This window comes from Mustelus asterias, chromosome 5 (genome assembly GCF_964213995.1).
Source record: "Mustelus asterias chromosome 5, sMusAst1.hap1.1, whole genome shotgun sequence".
NCBI lineage: Eukaryota > Metazoa > Chordata > Chondrichthyes > Carcharhiniformes > Triakidae > Mustelus > Mustelus asterias.
The window spans coordinates 103793478-103813417 of NC_135805.1; the positions used below are offsets into that span (position 1 = coordinate 103793478).

Here is a 19940-nt window from a genome sequence, read left to right on the forward strand (position 1 = left end):
CCCTGCTGATCCCCTGACACTAAGGGGCAATTTAGCATGGCCAATCCACCTAACCAGCATGTCTTTCGGACTATGGGAAGAAACTGGAGCACCCGGAGGAAACCCATATAGACAGGGGGAGAATGTGCAAATTCCACACAGTGACCAGAGGCCAAAATTGAACCTGGGTCCCTAGCGCTTTGAGGCAGCAGTGCTAACCACTGTGCCACCACGTTTCATTGGACAGGAAACATATCGTTGTACAAAATTCTCCTGAACACTCAAGAAACTGTTACTCTTCTCTCCATTTTACACTGCTATTGCAGTTTCTATTATGAAAGTATAAGGTTCCCCATGATAACTATATAATTCTTACACTTTTTGGTAATTTCCTTGCACGTTTGTTCCCCTACATCTTTCCCACTAGTTGGTGGCCTATAGACTACATCAAGCAATGAATTTGCACCTTTTTAGTCCAATTACTCACTATTCTATTGTTGTTTAAATACAGGGAAGTTAATTGAAATGAATTACTTCTTATTTCCTCGCAACTTAAGGTAACATCCTAAAATTGCAGGAACATAAACAAAGGTACAAAATTCACAAATCAACTCACCGCTTTCTTGGGATGTCAAAATTTGATTTTCTACTCTCATCTCAGTGATCCCAATATGCCCCGCACTTGTCCTGGTCTGTTTCACAGTGATCCCAATCTCCTGCACATTTCTCCCAGTCAGCTTCAGTTATTTCAAACTACTGCACCCTCCTCCCGGTCTGCTTCACAGTGATGCTGAGCTGCTGCCAATCTCCTTTGATCAATTTGTGACACTGTCAGGGCATTTGGTCAACATCGAATCTGAAAAGAAGATAATTTTGCCCCAGGTATAAACATTGGAAAACAACAGAACTACCATCTTGGAACACAACCCAAGACCCCTTAACCACTTGCATTGACTCCATCACGTTGCTGACTGGTATCTCTTTCTGAACCAAAGTTAGTGCTTTGGTCATCACTGCCCCCCCGCTCCCCAGCCCCCCAACAGTTACGCCAGAGCTCTCCAGCTGACTGCCCAACCTTCAAATTGCATGACCTTCAGCCTAAAATTATTTGGCCTGTATCCTATCCAGCACCAATTCCTACTCAGCAATCATTCAACTTCTTACTGATCTACATTGGCTGCCGGTTAAATTAATTCAAGTCCTCACTCTCTGCTATTTTTGTCATCTTCCCCAGCCATTTAACCCATCCTGACCTCTCCATTCATCAAATTTAGCTTCATGCACGTTTCCCTTGCCCTTTGCTCATTTTTGGAACCCTAATCCAAAGGAATTCCTTGAGCTTTCCACCACCTTCGCCCTTGAAGACACTCCTTAAAATGCATACCTTTGACTATTGATCAACCCTTCTAATCAATGGCTCAAGGTCCAGGACATTTTTCTACTCACAAGTGCTATCGTTGAATAAAGGCAAACTGTAGAACCAGTGATAGGACACAGTCTTATATGTTGCATAATATTTGGCTTTTATTGATTGTGTAACATCATTTTACCTACAGTAACATTGCAATTCATTACACAGTGGTTGTGCGACGATAGCTGTAATAATTGTAACAAAAGCTAAGATTTGAAAACAAAACCTCAATTTTTTAATCTTTCATAGAAAGAAAATACTCTTTACATTACGCTCTGGGCCCGATTTTCCTCCATTTTAGTTACAGCTAAAGAGAAACAGGCATGCATCGCAATAATGGCACCTTCCAAATTTGTGGCCAGGCCATCAGAAAATGAGATAAAATACAAAATAATTCAATTATGGATGTATTGTACTTGTGCTTTCGAGGTGTCACTTATGTTGACGCATTTTATATCTCCCCAATTCAATTGGTTGAGATAGTACCACTGAATGAAACTTTAAAGGGCTCAGAAATAATACATTTAAGTGAAAGGAACTCTGTCTAATGAAGTACAATGTATAAGATTTTCCTTTCTAGGTAAATAAAATCTTAAAAAGTGTTTCTTTGCACACAGTTGAAGCCATGTCCAGATTTGTGAAATTTCCATTTGATTGTTGGATTTACAATAGACGCAGATGGTTGGAGGAGTTTGATGCAGTTCACCCACCAACCAAATGTCACATTGCAGTTGTTGGCACGGGTCAGGGAACACAAACACCACTTGCAAAGGGCAGTATTATAATTGGCTGCGACAAGCCTACAATCCAATTGCATTGATATAAACGGCATCAGCAAACCCAACATCAAAGGAAAAATATAATTCGTAAAAACAGAAAACACAGGAAATATTCAGAGGCTCTAGCAGCATCCGAGGAGGGAGAGACGTTGTTTCAGATTAATGACCTTTAATCAGAACTCAGTCTGAAGTTAACCTTGTTCCTCCCTCCACAGATGTCACCCGACCTGCTGAGCTTTTCCAACATTTTCTATTTTCATTCCAAATTTCCAGCCTCCGCAGTATTTTGCTTTTGGAAATTGCAAACCTCCATTTCAACTATCAAAAACTTTTGCAAGTTGTTAATGGGAAAAACATTTCAGAATTTATATCAGCAAGATGCTTTAATTTTTGCGAGAATAGATGGTAAATTAGCTCAGTTATTAGGATATGCAATAATTGGATTCATAAATTATAAATAAAAAACCTGCCCCCTCAGAGCAACACTTCGGTCAAATAATTGTTTACAGTCTTAATAATTCATCAGTAATCTCTTAATAGATTAATGAGCAAATGCACAGGCCAGAGAGGTCCCAGGTTCAATGTGTGTACACCGTTTTGAACCAGGGTGAAGCTGGTGCACAACAATTCAGTGTTCTTCAGCTACAGAACATTATTCAAGATTTTCATCGTCAACCATTGTCCCTGCTGAGATGCAAAGGCGGAGATGGTGTCCATGCAAATAGCAGCCACAGAACTATAGCCCAGTAGGAGTCACCGCCCTTGGAAGGAAAAAAAAGGGGTGGGAGGAAAGCACTGGGCGGAGACAAATGATTAAGCCTTTGAAAATGTACTGTTTACTTTAGGTGCAAGCTGCATCGCAATTTGGAGTTAAGCTAATTAATCTAGCACACATACTATAAATAATTCATTTGAAAATTAATAAATCTGTTTGATCACAAATGAGTGCTTAGGAGTAGACAGTGATTTTAAAGTAACAGTGGAACTTGGAACACATGCACAGAAAACGTGAACAACCGAAGTTATTTTTTTCACAAGAAATCTAGTGCTTAAAACATAACACACCTCTAAGTGACTACACTCTTAACCCTGTAACAAAATCCTTACACAAGGACAGTTAATGGGATAAAATGCTCAGCAACAGGATCACAGTTTTCGTACTGCATTCACTTTCAACTTAATACCAATGTGAGCAGTGGCTGATAGCACTTAAAAGGAATAAAAATCATTTTGCAATGTGCAGTAATGTTTAATCCTGGGATTCTTTCAGGTCCTGGTTTTCCACAGTTGGCAGTTGCTCTCTCCAGAATGTGAACTGGCTGTAGGTATCTGAGCAAGGGAAGTCGGAGGAACGCTCTCGCTTTAGCAGAGGGAACACATGATCAACTATTTCACTCAGCCTCACGTAACTGGAAAAGGAAACAGAATTGTTTTACACAAGAAACGGAATACATCATATTAACATAGGCTGTGTAAGCAAATAATTTACTGGTTTGTTTCTCTATGCATGCTTCTGGAAAATATTATGTATCAGTTTTATGTAGTATGCCTCTGTCCTGAGGAAATTCTGGGTATTGGGTAATGAAAGGGCAAGTATAAATGACAAACAGTCAAGGTTTTCCTTCGTGGTGCATTTTATTTGTCTATCCCATCTCCTGACAGCTCCAATATCATGTACAAGTCTGATCCCAACAGGAACATTAGTCCCAACCCTTGCAAGTCTAGTTGTGGAGAATGCAGTTTTAAGTTGGCAATAACATTGCATCCTACATTTTTTCTGATCCACTGGAGACCCTGTCAACCAATGTTTTACAGTAAGAAGTTTAACAACACCAGGTTAAAGTCCAACAGGTTTATTTGGTAGCCTGTTGGACTTTAACCTGGTGTTGTTAAACTTCTTACTGTGTTTACCCCAGTCCAACGCCGGCATCTCCACATCATGACAAACAATGTTTTATCCAGAAGAGAGTATTAGACTGATTGATGTTCATAGGGGATGGAGTGTCAAAATCCAGAATCAAAAGCTTGCTTCTCATGTGCTGCCTCAAATGTGAAGTGTAAACGTAATTACAGTAGAATGAATATTTGTTAAGGACACAAGTTGACTTATACTATTTATTTCTGATGACTATTAGTTAAAAACATGTGTTCATTGAATTTTTAGAAATGTTTTACCCACTGTGAACTTTAGGAATATCTAGAAATAAAAGACTTATCATCCAGTCATAAGTGGAGGCTAGGCGTCAGGATCATGCAGCTGGAAGATCAGACTATAATGGGATGACCAACAATAACTGAAGGTATATTAAGAATATTACTTCTATAAAATGTCCTGGATGTACCTTCATCCCATACTTTGCCTCCACAAAGAAATTGGTCATTTGGTTCAATTGAAGTGTGCCACTGTTTATGTCCATAAGCCTCTTTCCTAGCCCTTCATCTAACCTCATCACCATAACCTTCTTTCCCTTGATACTTTACTGTAAAAGCCTCATTTCAACCTTTTTCAAAAAAAATCCAATTCCTATAACTCTTGTACAGGCCATAAAGTTGTTCTCACCAGGAAGCATTGACTGATTGCATCATAAGATTTAGCCAAATGTACAATTACTTTGTGGTTAAAAAAACTTCCCCATTCACTGGTCAGAATGACTTGGTTCTGGGACAATTTGAGGTGAAGCAAATTGCAACTTCAGAAATCATTTTAAAATACGGCAACCATGACTTAAAACAAGCTGCAAGTATGTTGCTGCTTGTACTTCATTTGGCTGATGCCATTTTACCCAGAAATCATCTCTTTTACAGTCCAACTACATCTATACCTCCGCCTTCAGAAGAAAGAGTGGGATAATCTGGGCTGTAGATTTGCCCCATATCAACAGACATAGATGTTTGTAGCAGTGTAAATTAAGTCTAAATTCTGGTGTTTTTGCTGGTAAATCCCTTTTCTCGCTGAGAATCTTGATATTTAAAGGGCTCAGCAAAGCTTACCTATGGAAGATAATGGAGCATAAATACAGTAGAAATTTGGCTTGGGCCCATTATATGAAAGCTCAAATCTGATCATTACGTACTTTAAAAAAAATTGTATCAGGACATATGGTTTTGGACTATTTACATTTTAAACAACATTTGTATTGCCCATGAGTGGAGTCATGATCACAGATTCCATCGAAATAGGAGTCGTCCATTTAGCCTTTTTATCATAGAATTATTACGATGCAGGAGGCCATGCGGCCCATCAGGTCTGCACCAACACCTACCGTATTCCCATAACCCCATGTTTTTACCCCACTAATTCCCCTAATCTACGCACCTTGGAACACTAGGGGGCAATTTAGCAGGACCAATCCACCTAACCTGTACTTCTTTGGACTGTTGGAGGAAACCGGAGCACCCGGAGGAACCCCACACAGACACAGGGAGAATGTACAAGACTGTTTCCTCTAATAGCTCATGGCTCATTTGGACCTTGGCTCTATTTTGGCAGTGCACGCCTTGCTTCACATCTCGTTGCTTGAGAAATAGCAACAATTAGGTCTTAATAATCATTGGAGAGGGTGCAAAAGTCTTAATTTTGTGAGCTTGGCATAATGCCCGCCAGTGTCACGCTGCCAAAATAGCAATGCAATTGGGTATTTAAAAGTTAAGCGAATTAAATGAGGGAGGTGGTGGAAGCAGATACGATAGTGACTTTTAAGGGGCATCTTGACAAATACATGAATAGGATGGGAATAGAGGGATATGGTCCCCAGAAGGGTAGGGGGTTTTAGTTCAGTCGGGCAGCATGGTCGGTGCAGGCTTGGAGGGCCAAAGGACCTGTTCCTGTGCTGCAATTTTCTTTGTTCTAAATTATTTGAACAGGGGGTCAGCCTGGATTATATGCTTTGCTTTGGACTCAAGATAATGTGAGTGCTACAATTGAGCCACAGATGACATATAACCATATACAAGATTTTGTTTTTCTTGTTTAAGGGGAATGTTTAATGTTTCAGATTTATTTTGCTGGCAGCCAGTGTGTCTGGAAAACATTTAGCTCAATGGTGTGAAAGTTAACTCATTTTCAGCTAGGAATTTGTTACTTAGAGCTAATGGACTTTTGTTAATACGAGAAGTTCCTCTGGGATTTCAGATTCAAGTTGATTGACAGGGTCTTGTGATAAACTGAGTCTGGAGCAGAGAGAAAGGAGGTTTTGCCGTTTTAGAGGTGCAGTCCTAGTTGGGAGTCTGCTGAAGACAGAGGTGTATAAACTGCTCTAAAACTCAGTTTCTCTCTGAAAGCTTCAAGATTGTCAACAATTTATAGCAAGTATATGCATGGTTGCTGACTATATTTAAAGTGGCATTCAAGTCTCCAAGAGGTATGTTGCTTATTTGGAATTGAAACAGTCATAAGTCAGAAGGTAAAATTGTTTCTTTTCAATTTTAAATATTGTTCAACTGTTAATAGTTAAGCTGCTTTATTTGTTAGAGTTATATTCAAACTGTTATTAAATAAAGTTTGCTTTATATAAAAGATACCAAGTTTGTCAGTGGAATCATTCCTGGAATACCAAAATAGAAAAGTTGTTGGGCTCTAATCTGGCGTCCTGATATAACTTGTGATTCTGGTCCAGCACCCTAACATTACATATGAATAAAAACAAAGCAAATGAATTGAAAATTATGAACTTTTGTGCTGAAATGTTTCAATATTACAAAAGGGAATTCAAGTTAAATGAATGCGAACGTTAATGGATATGTATTTAGAGAATAACTAGTGTGTGTGGGGAATGTATACTCACAACAAGGAATGTGGACTATTTTGTACACATATAAAAAGATTTGTTTACTCTTTGTACAGATTGTGTGCTGAGATGGAAGGAAGGGTTGTATTTAATATTGGTGTGTGTTTTAATAGTATGAGCATCAGGAGAAGTATTTGGAAGATATGCTTTCTTATCCAGGGAATGGATTATTTTAGAGTTTGCCACAACAAGCGTTGTGCGAGTGTCAAGCTTAATGTGCATGGGTAATATGGAGAGGATTGACAAGTCTGAATTAAATGGTGAAACAGTAGAAGTATTATTACAGGTGCAGATAGGTTTGTGGTAGTGAGTGGGCAAGAAATTAGTGACGATAAGTGAGAGTTTGCAGGTTTAAATGGCATAAATGATGAAAGGTCAGTGATAAAGAAGAAGGGGCAGTAGAGAATTGCAAAATTTAATGCTAGCATGAAAAGAGATTGGTGGCCTGAAGTGAGGGTGGCAACAGGAGAATCAGGATGCTAAAGAAAGAAAATGGCGAAAGGGAAAGGAGAGGGGATTCCACACCTCCACCCCCGGGTTGCAGTAGGCTAGAGATTACAGAGCATACTAGAGATGGAAATGTGCTGCTAGGATGTATAAGTAGTAACAGATATTTGGAGTGGTTTCACGATATGGGGAGGGGGAAAGGAGGGGGGCAGGTTTGGGGAGGGCTGGTTGCACCTGCGTGCGGGCTTGGTTGCACCATGATAAAGTTGTTCAAGCATTGGGGCTCAGATTTCCACTGATTCAGAAGGACTCGGGAACCATTTAAAAATGCAATTGCAGGATTCCCATTTTTCGCTGGTACAGGATAAGGATGAGAGTGGTGAACCGACACCCAGCATCCCCAAGCTGGCCAGCTCCAGTGCAGAGGTAGGCATCTCCCAGCCTCCAACCACTTCAATTAGTAGAGTCAGCTTCTCCTATTTGTGGTTCATGGATCTCTGCGTTGTCGTGAAACATAGTCTGGAATCAGAAACCTTTTGAATAGTATGTTCAAAAGATTTTAACCATACCACGTCTCGATGTTTACTTACCCAAGATTAAGAGGTGTGAAATGATTAAAGCTCCTCTTTTGGGGCTTTTAATGGTCCGTTTGACAAATGTAGAAGGTTATAGGAGCATCAGTAGTTTTACCAATTAAGATTGAGGAGAATGGACGTACTTTTAAACAGTTCCACACGTCATTGTTACTTCAGGGTTCAATGTGTATACTAGATAAATGAGTATGCAAGAGCTATGATTTGGCATGGGGTGTTGGTAGAAAGGGCATGGAAGCTGGCATGAGTTGGCATGAAGACAGCATGGTGAGTTGTTGGGCCTGTGAGGAGATGTGTAGGCATGGGCTAGAGGGCCTAAAATGTCACAATACAACTGGGATGATGTCCATGAGCACCAGGGTACGCATTTTAATCAGCCTACTTCAGCACCTGGCTACCCTGGGTCACCTAACCTCTGCTACTGGGGTGGCGATCCCGACTCTCTCTCATACCTTCCCACAACCTCCCCATCACTGGAGCTAAGACTGCATCATTCAGAGGCCTATGTACTCAGGCAGGGACAGCTAGCTGGGAAAGTTCCCCAACTTGAGCTACCTGCTTCAAAAGCAAAAATATGGGCCTGGGCATTGGAGTATGGGGCTACAGGGAATGAGAGTGCTTGGAAAAGAGGATTCAGGGTGTTTGAACTAGGAGGGTAGTCCTGGAAAGTTGGAGGAATAAGGAGGAGTGCAAACATTTGTAAGTATAGTCAAAGAGAAATAGGAGGGGTTTATTGGCATTTTTGGGTGTAGGGGCAGAGTCAAAGTGCAAGAGGGATCTTGGTTAATGAGAACACTGCAATTGCAGTGATACAGATATCATGAGGCAGGCTTTTAAAGTTTGGAAGTAGTGTGTTGGAGTGTGGCAGCGATAGGTAGATGATGCTGGGTTGTGATATTCAGATACGGCACAACTGGACATGAGGTCCTGAGATGTAGTGAAACTGGGAACAGGGTTCACATGATCTACCAGCATTGACTTAGATATAATAGTCAGAATGAATTAGGAGAATAGTAACAGGCAATATTTCAGGAAGGGAGCAGGATACTCAGGGTCCTTGTTGTGGAGGAACTGGCCTAACAATTGGCGGTTTTGTGAAGGACTTTTGATTTTGTGTAACTGGTGAGCAGTGAAGAGCAGAGGCAGCAAAACCCAGCAAGAGGAAATGGAAGGGTTGACGTACTATTGTTTGGAATAGAGAGCATCAACCTGTGGCAAGAATGAGCATGGAGTGAAAAGCAGGCCAGCTGGCACAGGAGTTATGACAAATGGCAGGGAGGGAGAAAAGGCAATGTTACCCAGGGTGGCAAGAGACAGGAATAGTGGTTGGGGATGGCACAGATGTGGAGTAGTAAAACACAGGAGGAGAGATTTGAGAAAGGCTTGCTGTTTAGTAGGTCTATCAAGACATGTAGAAACAACAACTTGTGAAAATATAGGCAAAATATATTCAAGCACCAGGAAATACAGTTACGGACATAAATGCAAAATATTCAACATCATCAATAATTTATTTAAGACACAATTCGCCGCTAATAAATGAGAGAAATGAATGTTCACTCACGATGAGACATTGGTCTTTGCATGCTCCTGTATCAATTCACCTTTGGGATTGACTGTAAAAATTCTATTTATTGGTACACCAACTTGTTTATAAGAGTAAACATCCTGTGGAGGGAGAAAAAGTATTAAGCGTTTACGATCTTGGGTCAAATTCACCGCTGATGCAGTTCTATCATTGCAGATTTAAATGTTTCTGATGATTTGTAACACTTGGAAATTGAATAATTCAGAACACAGTGGGGGAGGAGGGAAGGAAATTATAATACCAAATGGATAATTAAATCAACATCAAAAACTGGGGTTGAAATAATTAAGGCAGTAAGGCTTGATGAACACCAGAAATATATTAAAACAGCCCCAACCATTTTTTTACCACGAGGAGTTGAGAGAATTTCCTCAGAATTGGGAACAGACAGCCACAGAGGAGCTCTCTCGAATGTAAGAGACAAGTCAAGAAAGCTCCCAATTTCCTGCAATGGCAGCTGTTCCGACTCTTGTTGGAGCTCTCCTGTGTTCCTGCTGTGACATTCGTTCTCCAAGAGGAAGCCAGGGCTAATAGTGACAAGTCGATCCTAAACTGCCTGGCACACCCACACACTGAACACCACTTCTGCCTCAGCCGGGCCACTACCCTAATTATATATATTTTTTAAAAACACAGGCAAACAACATTCCTCACAGGCATCAATCTCACCCACTAAGTATTTAAGAGAAAAAAAAAGCAACTGTATTTTGAGCAGCTGGGATTTCCTAAAGAGTGCTGCAAAAAAAAAGTTGATTTCAAGTGGCTAATTTTATATGTGGTTAACAAATGTGAAATTGTTTTTAAACTTGCAAAGGAAGCTGCAAAATTGCTGCAGCCAGATGATATTAATTTAACACCATCTTGCAACATGAAAGAGCTTGTCGGTACTGAATATTCTTCATTACAAGCAAAATATTTATATGGGATTTAAAGAGTCTATTCCAAAACCATGTTGGAAAAGGCACCAAGGAAAAGGGGGTCAGATTTTCAATGTGGGGGTTTGCAGAAGGGGAGTCGGAGCAGCTGGGGGAAGACGGGTATCCATAGAAATTAAACATTATATTTCCAGCACAATATTTACAAAGTTTTCAAAGCCACCACTTGCGGGTTAGCAAAAGCAAACAGACACCTTCAACTTTAACTCAAATTCAAAACAGAAAAATTTAAATTACTTCTTTAAATAGACAATGAAAATAGCCATTGGCCGGGATCTTCCGGCCCAGCCGAAGACAATGGCCATTTGCATTGCTTGCTGGTTAATGGTGACCCATGAAAACCCACCATGGGGTGGGGGGGGGGGGGGGGGGGGTGAAATCCTGGCCATTGTTTTAAGAACAAAAACAGGAGAGATAAAACATGGCACATAAACCAGTAAGTGTCATGGTGGAATGCCAGCGGTTACACTGGATCATTCAGTGCCCTCCAGTTTACAGGAGGGCAGCTCATTTGCATTTCACTAGCAGCTAGGAAATTACTTCTTTAGCAACAAGGTAGCTGGGCAACAACTCTGGGATAGGAATCCAACATTATTTGGACTCCACTTCAAGGGAGAGTAGGGAGGAGAAAAACCCAGTATCTGCCATTGCCAAAGGGAACATGTAATTGGGAAGAAAATTGCAAGACATCTCGGAGAGATTGACATTTTTATGATATAGAAGCTGAGTGGAGGATTAGAGGTGGGGAAGGAGGAATTTCACATTTTCATCGGCTTTTTGTCTTATGGGGACTTAATGAGGGAGATGGCTGTATGGAGATGCATTTATTTAAGAGGATGAGGTTGAGGGATAAGAGTTGGGTAGATTACAAAAAGAGATGGGCGATGACAGATACTATCACATACTCAGTTTATCATTAAACATGGTTTCCTCAGCAATGGACGAGCTGCAGCCTAGGCTCTACCCGTCTTCCTCCTAACACATTCCCATGCTTCAGGACCATTCTCTTTTCTAGATTTTCTGAGCTTCCCTCACCCTTTGCCATTCAGCTGCTACCATTCACAACCCGTCTGTCTACACATTGTGTCGCATACTCATCATTATCACCCCCTTTGCCCTTGCACAATTTCACTTTTGCCCATTTAAATCACTCCCAATCTTCCCATCACCTGACCTCTTCTTTGACATCCCTTGCCCCACTATTCCCCGAACTCAAATGAAAGCAAAATACTGTGGATGCTAGAATCTGAAACAAAAACAGAAAATGCTGGAAAATCTCAGCAGGTCTGGCAGCATCTGTGGGGAGAGAATAGAGCCAACATTTCAAGCCTGGATGACCCTTTGTCAGAGCGGAGAACAAATGAGGAAGGAAATATGGCTGTGAAATTCCCCCAACTCTATTTGCTTAAAAATGGCTCAAACATTTTCCAGCTGTGATGCAAGTGCACTGGCTTGGATCGGTAACTCCATCGCTCTCTCCACATATGCTGTCTGAATTGCTGAGTGTTTCCAAGATTTTGTGTCTCTCTTTCACCATTTCATTTCCATTTATTCTATGCCATACAATTCACCACTTCGAACCCACAGAAAGGGATATCATGCATCATATAAAACTAAATTTGAATGGATGATTATTCGAATGCCTCACATTTCCCTCACCAAAAATTCCACTTCTAACATAACACATTTCAGGAGACATTTGAATTTTTTGCATGCAAGCTTACAATCTCATGCAATATTGAGAACAGTCATTTTGTATAACTCATTCCTCTAAATTAGTGAGCCAAGAACCAGAATCACAGGAGTAGAGTCAGAATAACTGGCAAACACAATGCAAGAAAGAGCGCTATCTAAATATCTTTGAAATATCATATACACACACAATTTCTCCCAAGTTAACCAGTCTTAGTACTGTGTTTACATGAAATATTGCACCTTTAATTTGAATGGCTGTTCTATTTGGTTACAGCTGTGCATTCTGACATGCTTCATTGTGTTTGTGTTTCAGTGGATGGAGGTTTGACTTACATTGGAGCGGTTTCCAAAAGCTGCATAGAAGGGTTCTTTATTTGGGTAAAAGAGGTTCCTGATGTCTGTTAGGCACTGGATCTTAAACTTTTCTGGCTTCTTTTCAATCACCTCTCTGAAATGAAAAATGATCAAGGAATAAACTAGGGATGATAATTTGGGAAAATACTTGAAATGACTTAAAGTTTATTTATTAGTGTCACAAGTAGGCTTACATTAACACTGCAATAAAGTTACTGTGAAAATCCCCTCGTCGCCACACTCCGGCGCCTCTTCGGGTACACCGAGGGAGAATTTACTATGGCCAATGCACCTAACTAGCCCATCTTTCGGACTGTGGGAGGAAACCGGAGCAAACACGTGCAGACTCCGCACCGACAAGCCGGGAATTGAACCTAGATCCCTGGTGCTGTGTGACAGCAATGCTAACCACTGTGCCACTGTGAGTGGCATCATAATTGTGAAGGATCAAAGTGGAAACTTGACCATTAAAAGTTGGTTTTAGACAAAATAAGCTTACACCAAGCGTCAAAAGGTTGCACTGAATTATCTCGTCCATTTTAATGTCTGGCTTCTGTACTACAGTAGAATTTTAATGAATTAATGCATCAAATTCAACCATTTACAGGTTAACAAACATAAATCTGTTCCACACTAGCAATCAGACTTCTAACGCTCAAATTAAATTTGAAAGGGGAGGGTAATCTGTTCAGTCTAAGCTGATATTATTAGCAGCAATATCAACATCCACTTGCAATCTTATGAACACTATTTAGGAAGAGGTTAAACGTGGTCTTCTCCTGGGAGTTTGATTTTCTACATCGTCACACCAACTGCTAAAAAGATCCATTCACCTTAAGAACGCAACTGAAAAACAAGACGTTAATAAAAGCAATAAGAGAAACCTTACCTGTGCAATGCTGAGAACACACTACTGGGACACAGTAACAAAGGGCCTTTTGGCAACACTGTTCCCTTTTCATTAACCCAGTGCAAATATCCGCGAGTCATGTGAGCCATTCCAATAGCACGTGCTGAGCAATACAGGAACTTGTACCCATTTCTGCAAGTAGAATTCAAATATTTATAGCACTCAATGATTATATAGTCAGCCATTGTGTTTTCTTAAACTTCATTCATGGCCTGGGAAACTAAGGAATTTGATAGAGGAAAGGGAAAGCAAGAGGACATGATCTTAAAATGAGAAGATCTTATAGAAGCGAAAATCAGAAGCAATTTATGACAGAAAGACTGGTGGAAATCAGGAATTTTCTCACCTAAAAGGCTTGGATGTTGGGTCAACTAATTTTTTTAAAAGTAAGATCGTTAAGATGTTTGTTCATATTAAAGGTGGGTAGATGGAGTTAGGGAGTAGGTAACTTGGGGGAAATATCCCTGGTGTTCTGGCCAATATTTATCCCTCAATCGACATCACGAATAAAACGGAATTGGATCACTGTTTTTGGGAGCTTACTACGATCGGCGATCGTGTTTCCTACACGGACATCAGTGGCACAGTGGTTAGCACTACTGCCACATAGCTCGAGGGACCAGGGTTCAATTCCAGCCTCAGGTCAGTGTGTGTGTGTGTGGAGTTTGCACGTTCTCTCTGTGGGTTTCCTCCGGGTGCTCCGGTTTCCTCCCACAGTCCAAAGATGTGCGAGTTAGGTCGATTGACCATGATAAATTGCCCCTTAGTGTGAGGGGATTAGTTAGGTTATGGGGATAGGGCTTGGGTGGGATTGTGGTCGGTGCAGACTCGATGGGCTGAATGGCCTCTTACTGCACTGTAGGATTTTATGATTCTAAGTTAGGCGCATTGGCCATGCTAAATTGCCCCTTCATGTGTAGGGTAGATGGATTAGCCATGGGAAATGTGTGGGGTTATGACCCGGGTAAGGTGCTCTGTCAGAGAGTCGGTGCTGACTCGATGGGCTGAATGGCCTCTTGTGCGCGGTAGGGATTCTATGATTACAACAGTGACTACACATTAAAGTTTTTCACTGGCTGTAATGCCCAATGTTTCTGAAAGTCATTGTAAGGAGGTAAGTCTCCCTTTCATCTTTTGGAATTCTGTTTTGTGAAACGCCTGCAAAACTTCAACTCAATTCTGAAGATTGCTCATGTCCCAAACTGAAAATGTGCACTCCAATTGCCCCTTGTTTGGCAAAATCATATTAGAGCAGACATTGATCGTTTAGGAGATTAAAAATTCACAAGAACATGGCAATGTTCGTGAGGCTGGGTTTTCAGCCTGTTTCATACCTACGTGTACAATGTTTCATCTCAAGAATTGCTCTCCAACAGTTTAATTAATTGCACCAAGATATACGATTGTAACTTAATACATGGAATGTGCACTTTCGAGCCAGTCCCATGTGTAATGCGGTGCGAATGTCACTAAACTTCTGTCATTATAATTTATCCTCTACATAAGGCTATGGTAGGGAAGTTTTGATCTACTGAAACTATTCACATTATTTATGAGACCAAAATACAAAGTTTGAATAACATCTTAGCCCAAGGTCACCACAAATAAATGGTCTTCTTCATTCCTCACCTAGACCCCCACAAACCATTCTAATTTCCTGTTCTGATGTTTTGAGACTAGAGAATGTCCATCTTGAGAGAATTTAATACGGATAATACAAAATGCAATTAAATGTTTTATTTTCCAGTACTTCCATCAGTCACCGTGAGGAATTCAAAAACAGAAAAGCTATTGTTTTAACAGATAGAATAAAAAGTTACTTTATTAGGGCGGCATAGTGGTCGGCACTACTGCCTCACCGCTCCAGGGACCTGGGTTCGATTCCTGGCTTGGGTCACTGTCTGTGTGGAGTTTGCACATTCGCCTCGTGTCTGCGTGGGTTTCCTCCGGTTTCCTCCCACACTCCAAAGATGTGCGGGTTAGGTGCATTGGCCATGCTAAATTGCCCCTTAGTGTCCCGGGATGCACAGGTTAGAGGGATTAGCAGGGTAAATGTGTGGGATTACAGGGATAGGGCCTGGGTGGGATTGTTGTCGGTGCAGACTCAATGGGCCAAATGGCCTCCTTGTGCACTGTAGGGTATCTATGATTTCTACTGTATGAACACTTGCATTCTAGTGTATTAATGTAGCATTATTACAGAACTCTTTCTTGCTCTCACCAATCACAGGAGATGCAGATAATTGAACAGACATCGCAGGCCTCCTATACATGGCTTTTCTTCATGAGCATGCTTAGGCCAAGTCGAGAGGCTAGGGGCACAACATTATTCCACTGTACAGAGTATCACAACTAAGCCTAGACCCACCCATACCACATCCAGCAGGGATCCCAAGTAATTTTCATGAACTTAGGAAAGCAGGATAGAATAGCAACATAATTATGTCCCTGATTTTTCTGCGCATTAGCAAAGCAATTCTTAACTCCCAGAAACAACAATGAGAGCTGATTTTGTTTCCTTTTCAGTGCTTAGGGGCATAGAAGCAAATTGTGGTGGCCGCTGGGTACCCTGGAGGGTAAAGTTCAACTGTACCAAGCATCAAAGATGTCAGCTCCCTAGCCTATATGGCCAACAGCAGACAGTAGTTTCAATGCAGCCATCTTGGGAAGAATATTGTGGATTTTAAATCAAATGATTAGAAGAATTGCTGGAATATTTTTTTTTTAAAGAGTTGATGGAAAAATACTTCCATCATCGACTTATTACCATTTCTCAACCTCTAAATTTGTGAACCGATGCCATGTCCACAGGTTAAGATCTGAAGTGCTCGCCTCATCCAGTGGTTCGCAATTTGCCTAAAGCAATAGCTTATTGTAACAAGCCCCATTTTAGGGACTTGAGCACACAATCTTCAGTGAATACTGAGTCAGTGCTGCATTGTCAGAGATTGTGTCTTTCAGATAACAATATGTCAAAACAAGGTCCGATCTGCCTATACAGGCGAAGTTAAGGAATCCCATAGACCTATTTAAAGTAGGGGAATTCTGCCAATGTCACAACCAACACCACAGAACAGACTCTCTGATGCCATTTGAGAGTCATTACTGGGTGTAAGCAGATTGCTGCATCTTTCTACACAACAATGCCTACATTTTAAGATAGTTCATTGGCTATGTAGGCAATGGAATGTTCTGAAAACAGTACTTTCATGTTGCCATGAAGATAGAATCCAGAGAATCATAGAATGGAGACGGCACAGACGGAGGCCTTTTGGCCCAATGTGTCCATGCCATCCCTCTGCAAGAGCAACTCAGGTAGTCCCATTCCCTCACTTTTTCCCCCATAGTGCTGCAATTCCTCTGTCTTTGAATAATTATCCAAATCTCTTTTGAAAGCCATGATTCACTCTCAGGTAGTGCCTCACAGAACTTAAACTACTCGTTGTGTACACAATTATTTTTCTCATGTTGCCTGTGGCTCTTTTTCCCCTCCAATCTTGCCCACTGGTTCTCAGCCCTACTGTTGATGGGAACAGTTTCTCCTTAATTACTCTGCCCAGATCCCTCAAGATCTTGAACATCAGTCAAATCTCCTTTCAACCTCCTCTTCACCAAGGAAAACAGCCCCAGCTTCTCCAATCTATCCACATAACTGAAGTTTCTCATTCCTGGAATCATTCTCCTTCCCAGAATTGGACACAATACTTCAGTGTAGGCCAAATCAGTGTTTTATAAAGGTTCGCTTAACCTTCCGAATTTTGTACTCTAAGCCTCTAGTTAGAGAAGCCAGGGTCCTATATGTCTCATTACCACTTTCTTAACCTACTCTGCACAGGTAGCTCCAGTTTCCTTTGCTCCTACTTTCCCTTTCGAATTGTATCCTTTATTTTATATTCCCCTTCATCATTCTTCCTCCCAAAATGTATCAGTCCACACAACCCTACCTTACATTTCACCTGTCATGTGTCCAACCATTCCACCCACCTATGTTTTCTTGAAGTCTCTCTCAATCCTCCTCACAGTTCACAATGCATCCACTTTATGTCATCTGCAAATTTTGAAACTATGTCCTCTACTCCCATCCCTAGGTCATTAATATAGATGAAAAAAAAAGCAGCGAGTGCTTCAATACTCAGTGCTGGTATTTTCTGTGGTAGCCTGCATGAATTCAAACAGATAAAAAAAAAGCAAATATATCCAAGGTATAATTTATCAGAATGAGTGCAGACTTCTGCAAAAGTACCCACAAGACTTACTGGCTAACTTTGTGGTAGAGTTTTGCTATGCCTTGATGCGTCCAATCCTTACCAAGTGTTGGTAAAATATGACCCAAGGCATCAGATCTGTACGAGTATAAAGGAAAACATTGTTCAGAATCCTATTGTCTGTATTTGGAAAATAAATGCTCCTTACTTTAAACACATCTAATAACTACTTGGAAGCACGTACCTTGTAATTGTTCCATCAATATCAGAAATAACAATTTTGTCATTCCAATTCCAGAGGTAGATGGTACCTTCACAACGACACGTGCCCTGGTATTGCGTCGTGACACTAAACACAACATCATTCGGACCTTCCTTTAGTTGGAGACTCTTCTGTTAATTCAGAAAATAGGCTTTAATAACTTGGTGTCAGGTGGCTTTGTTTCCTGGGATCTCTTAAAATCACCAGTTTGTGCACTATGATTTTATCAATTCTCATCATATACAACAAAGGGGAGTGAAATTAACTGCAGCAACAAAGAAAAGTGCCTCAGTTTAAATCTAGTGGCAGAATTCATACTGGTCCAGGCAAAGTGGTATAGCAGAATAGAGGGGCGCCTAATATGGTGATTATATCACACCTGTCAGAAGGATGTTCAATACAAGATACAATGAGAAAGCAGAACAGAATTATGACAGCCACCAGGAAGATTTTTCTTTTAAAAACAGACGTGCTGGAGGCAGCGTAATATTTCTCAGCTCATGAGAATAAAGAGTTGGCAAAGAAAAGATGGAGATACATCGTACTGCACAGGGAGTTGTATGCTAGAGCTTTTAGAATGGGCCAGATGTATCACAACTCTTGCATGCTCGATGCACTTTTACAACGACATGCACATAAAACAGTTTTGTGTGGCAATACAACTGCACCCCAGAAAGTATTTAAAATAGCACTGTGATTAACACTGCTGCCTCAATGCCAGGGACCCGGGTCCAATTCCGGCCTCAGGTCACTGTCTGTGTGGAGTTTACGCATTCTCCCTGTGTCTGCCTGGGTTTCCTCCAGGTGCTCCAGTTTCCTCCCACAGTCCAAAGATGTGCGGGTTAAGTTGATTGGCCATGCTAAATTGATCCTAGTGTCAGGGGGATTAGCAGGGTAAATGTGTGGGGTTACAGGAATAGGGCCTGGGTGGGATCATGGTTGGTACAGACTTGATGGACCAAATGGCCTCTTTCTGTACCGTAGAAATTCTATTCTATTCTAAAATAAGCCAATAATAAAGCATTATCTTTTAGCATTTCTTCAACAGACATGTTTTTGCAATTGTATGAGGTATTATGTAGAAATAACTCAAACAAACTGTGGAGCTCATCAGTTCATATTGGTATTTAGTCTCTACATGAGCTTCAGTCCTCAGTCCATATGCTTACCCTGTTGCCATATTCCTTGCACCGCCTTTCTTAAAGCTGGCACGAACTCTGCTTCAATCCCTCACTCCTGTATTGCATTCCACAACTTCAAATTCCTTTGGAAAAATCACTCTCCTGCTCGCTGCCCTAAATCCTTCACATTTAATTTTGTATCCGTCTCCCTCAATCTAAACCGTACAATTCCTGGGGGTAATCTGTTTCAGTTTACTTTGCCTCATCATAATATTAAGCAACACTACTAAATCACTCCTTAATCTCCTTGTTCTAATGAAAACAGTCCCAGATTTTCAGGTCTTTCCTCATATTGGTACTTCCTTTTACCCAATTATCCTCCAACAACTCACTGGTCTCTTCTCTCAGGATTCCACCTTATAATTAACAATTCTCTTCCTACCCATATATTTGTAGAATACTTCAGTTTGTTAATATTATTTGGAGATTCTCTTCTCATACTCTATCCTTTCCTTAACATCTTTCTTCATTTTCTTGTATTCTTACATCCATATTTAAAGATTACCTATAAAACCAAATCTCCACATTTGCCCCCTTCCTCCGGTTTAGCTTGTTTCTAACCTCCATTTACCCACAACATTTCAAACTTGAAGTCGTTTCCTTTTAGGAAAGACTAGAAGATATGAAAATGATCTCAACGGTGCAGTTCACAATTTTCAGGTCACAGTAAGAGCAGATCACGGAATTGGTCAGTTGTACCAGATGAGTACTTATATCTCGTCAGTATTAACAAATTTGTTTTTTTAAACAAAGCAAGTTCAGAATGCGAGAAAACTGGATGCCTTTTGCTCAGAAAGATGGCAGTAACTTTCAA

General features: G+C 40.8%; 1 protein-coding gene across 9 annotated transcripts in view; it reads right to left on the reverse strand.

The window, feature by feature from the left end:
- Positions 1–1480: 1480 nt before the first annotated feature.
- Positions 1481–19940, reverse strand: part of lpin1a (lipin 1a) — a 144421-nt gene continuing 125961 nt past the window's right edge. For all 9 annotated transcript variants that reach the window (XM_078213119.1, XM_078213120.1, XM_078213115.1 and 6 more), the window contains 6 exons: positions 17928–18076; positions 17735–17821; positions 13458–13610; positions 12548–12662; positions 9561–9664; positions 1481–3578 (listed from right to left, as the gene is read on the reverse strand). In XM_078213119.1, coding sequence (XP_078069245.1) covers positions 3419–3578; positions 9561–9664; positions 12548–12662; positions 13458–13610; positions 17735–17821; positions 17928–18076 — 768 coding nt within the window. In that variant the 3' untranslated portion in view covers positions 1481–3418. The remainder of the gene's footprint in view (positions 3579–9560; positions 9665–12547; positions 12663–13457; positions 13611–17734; positions 17822–17927; positions 18077–19940) is intronic.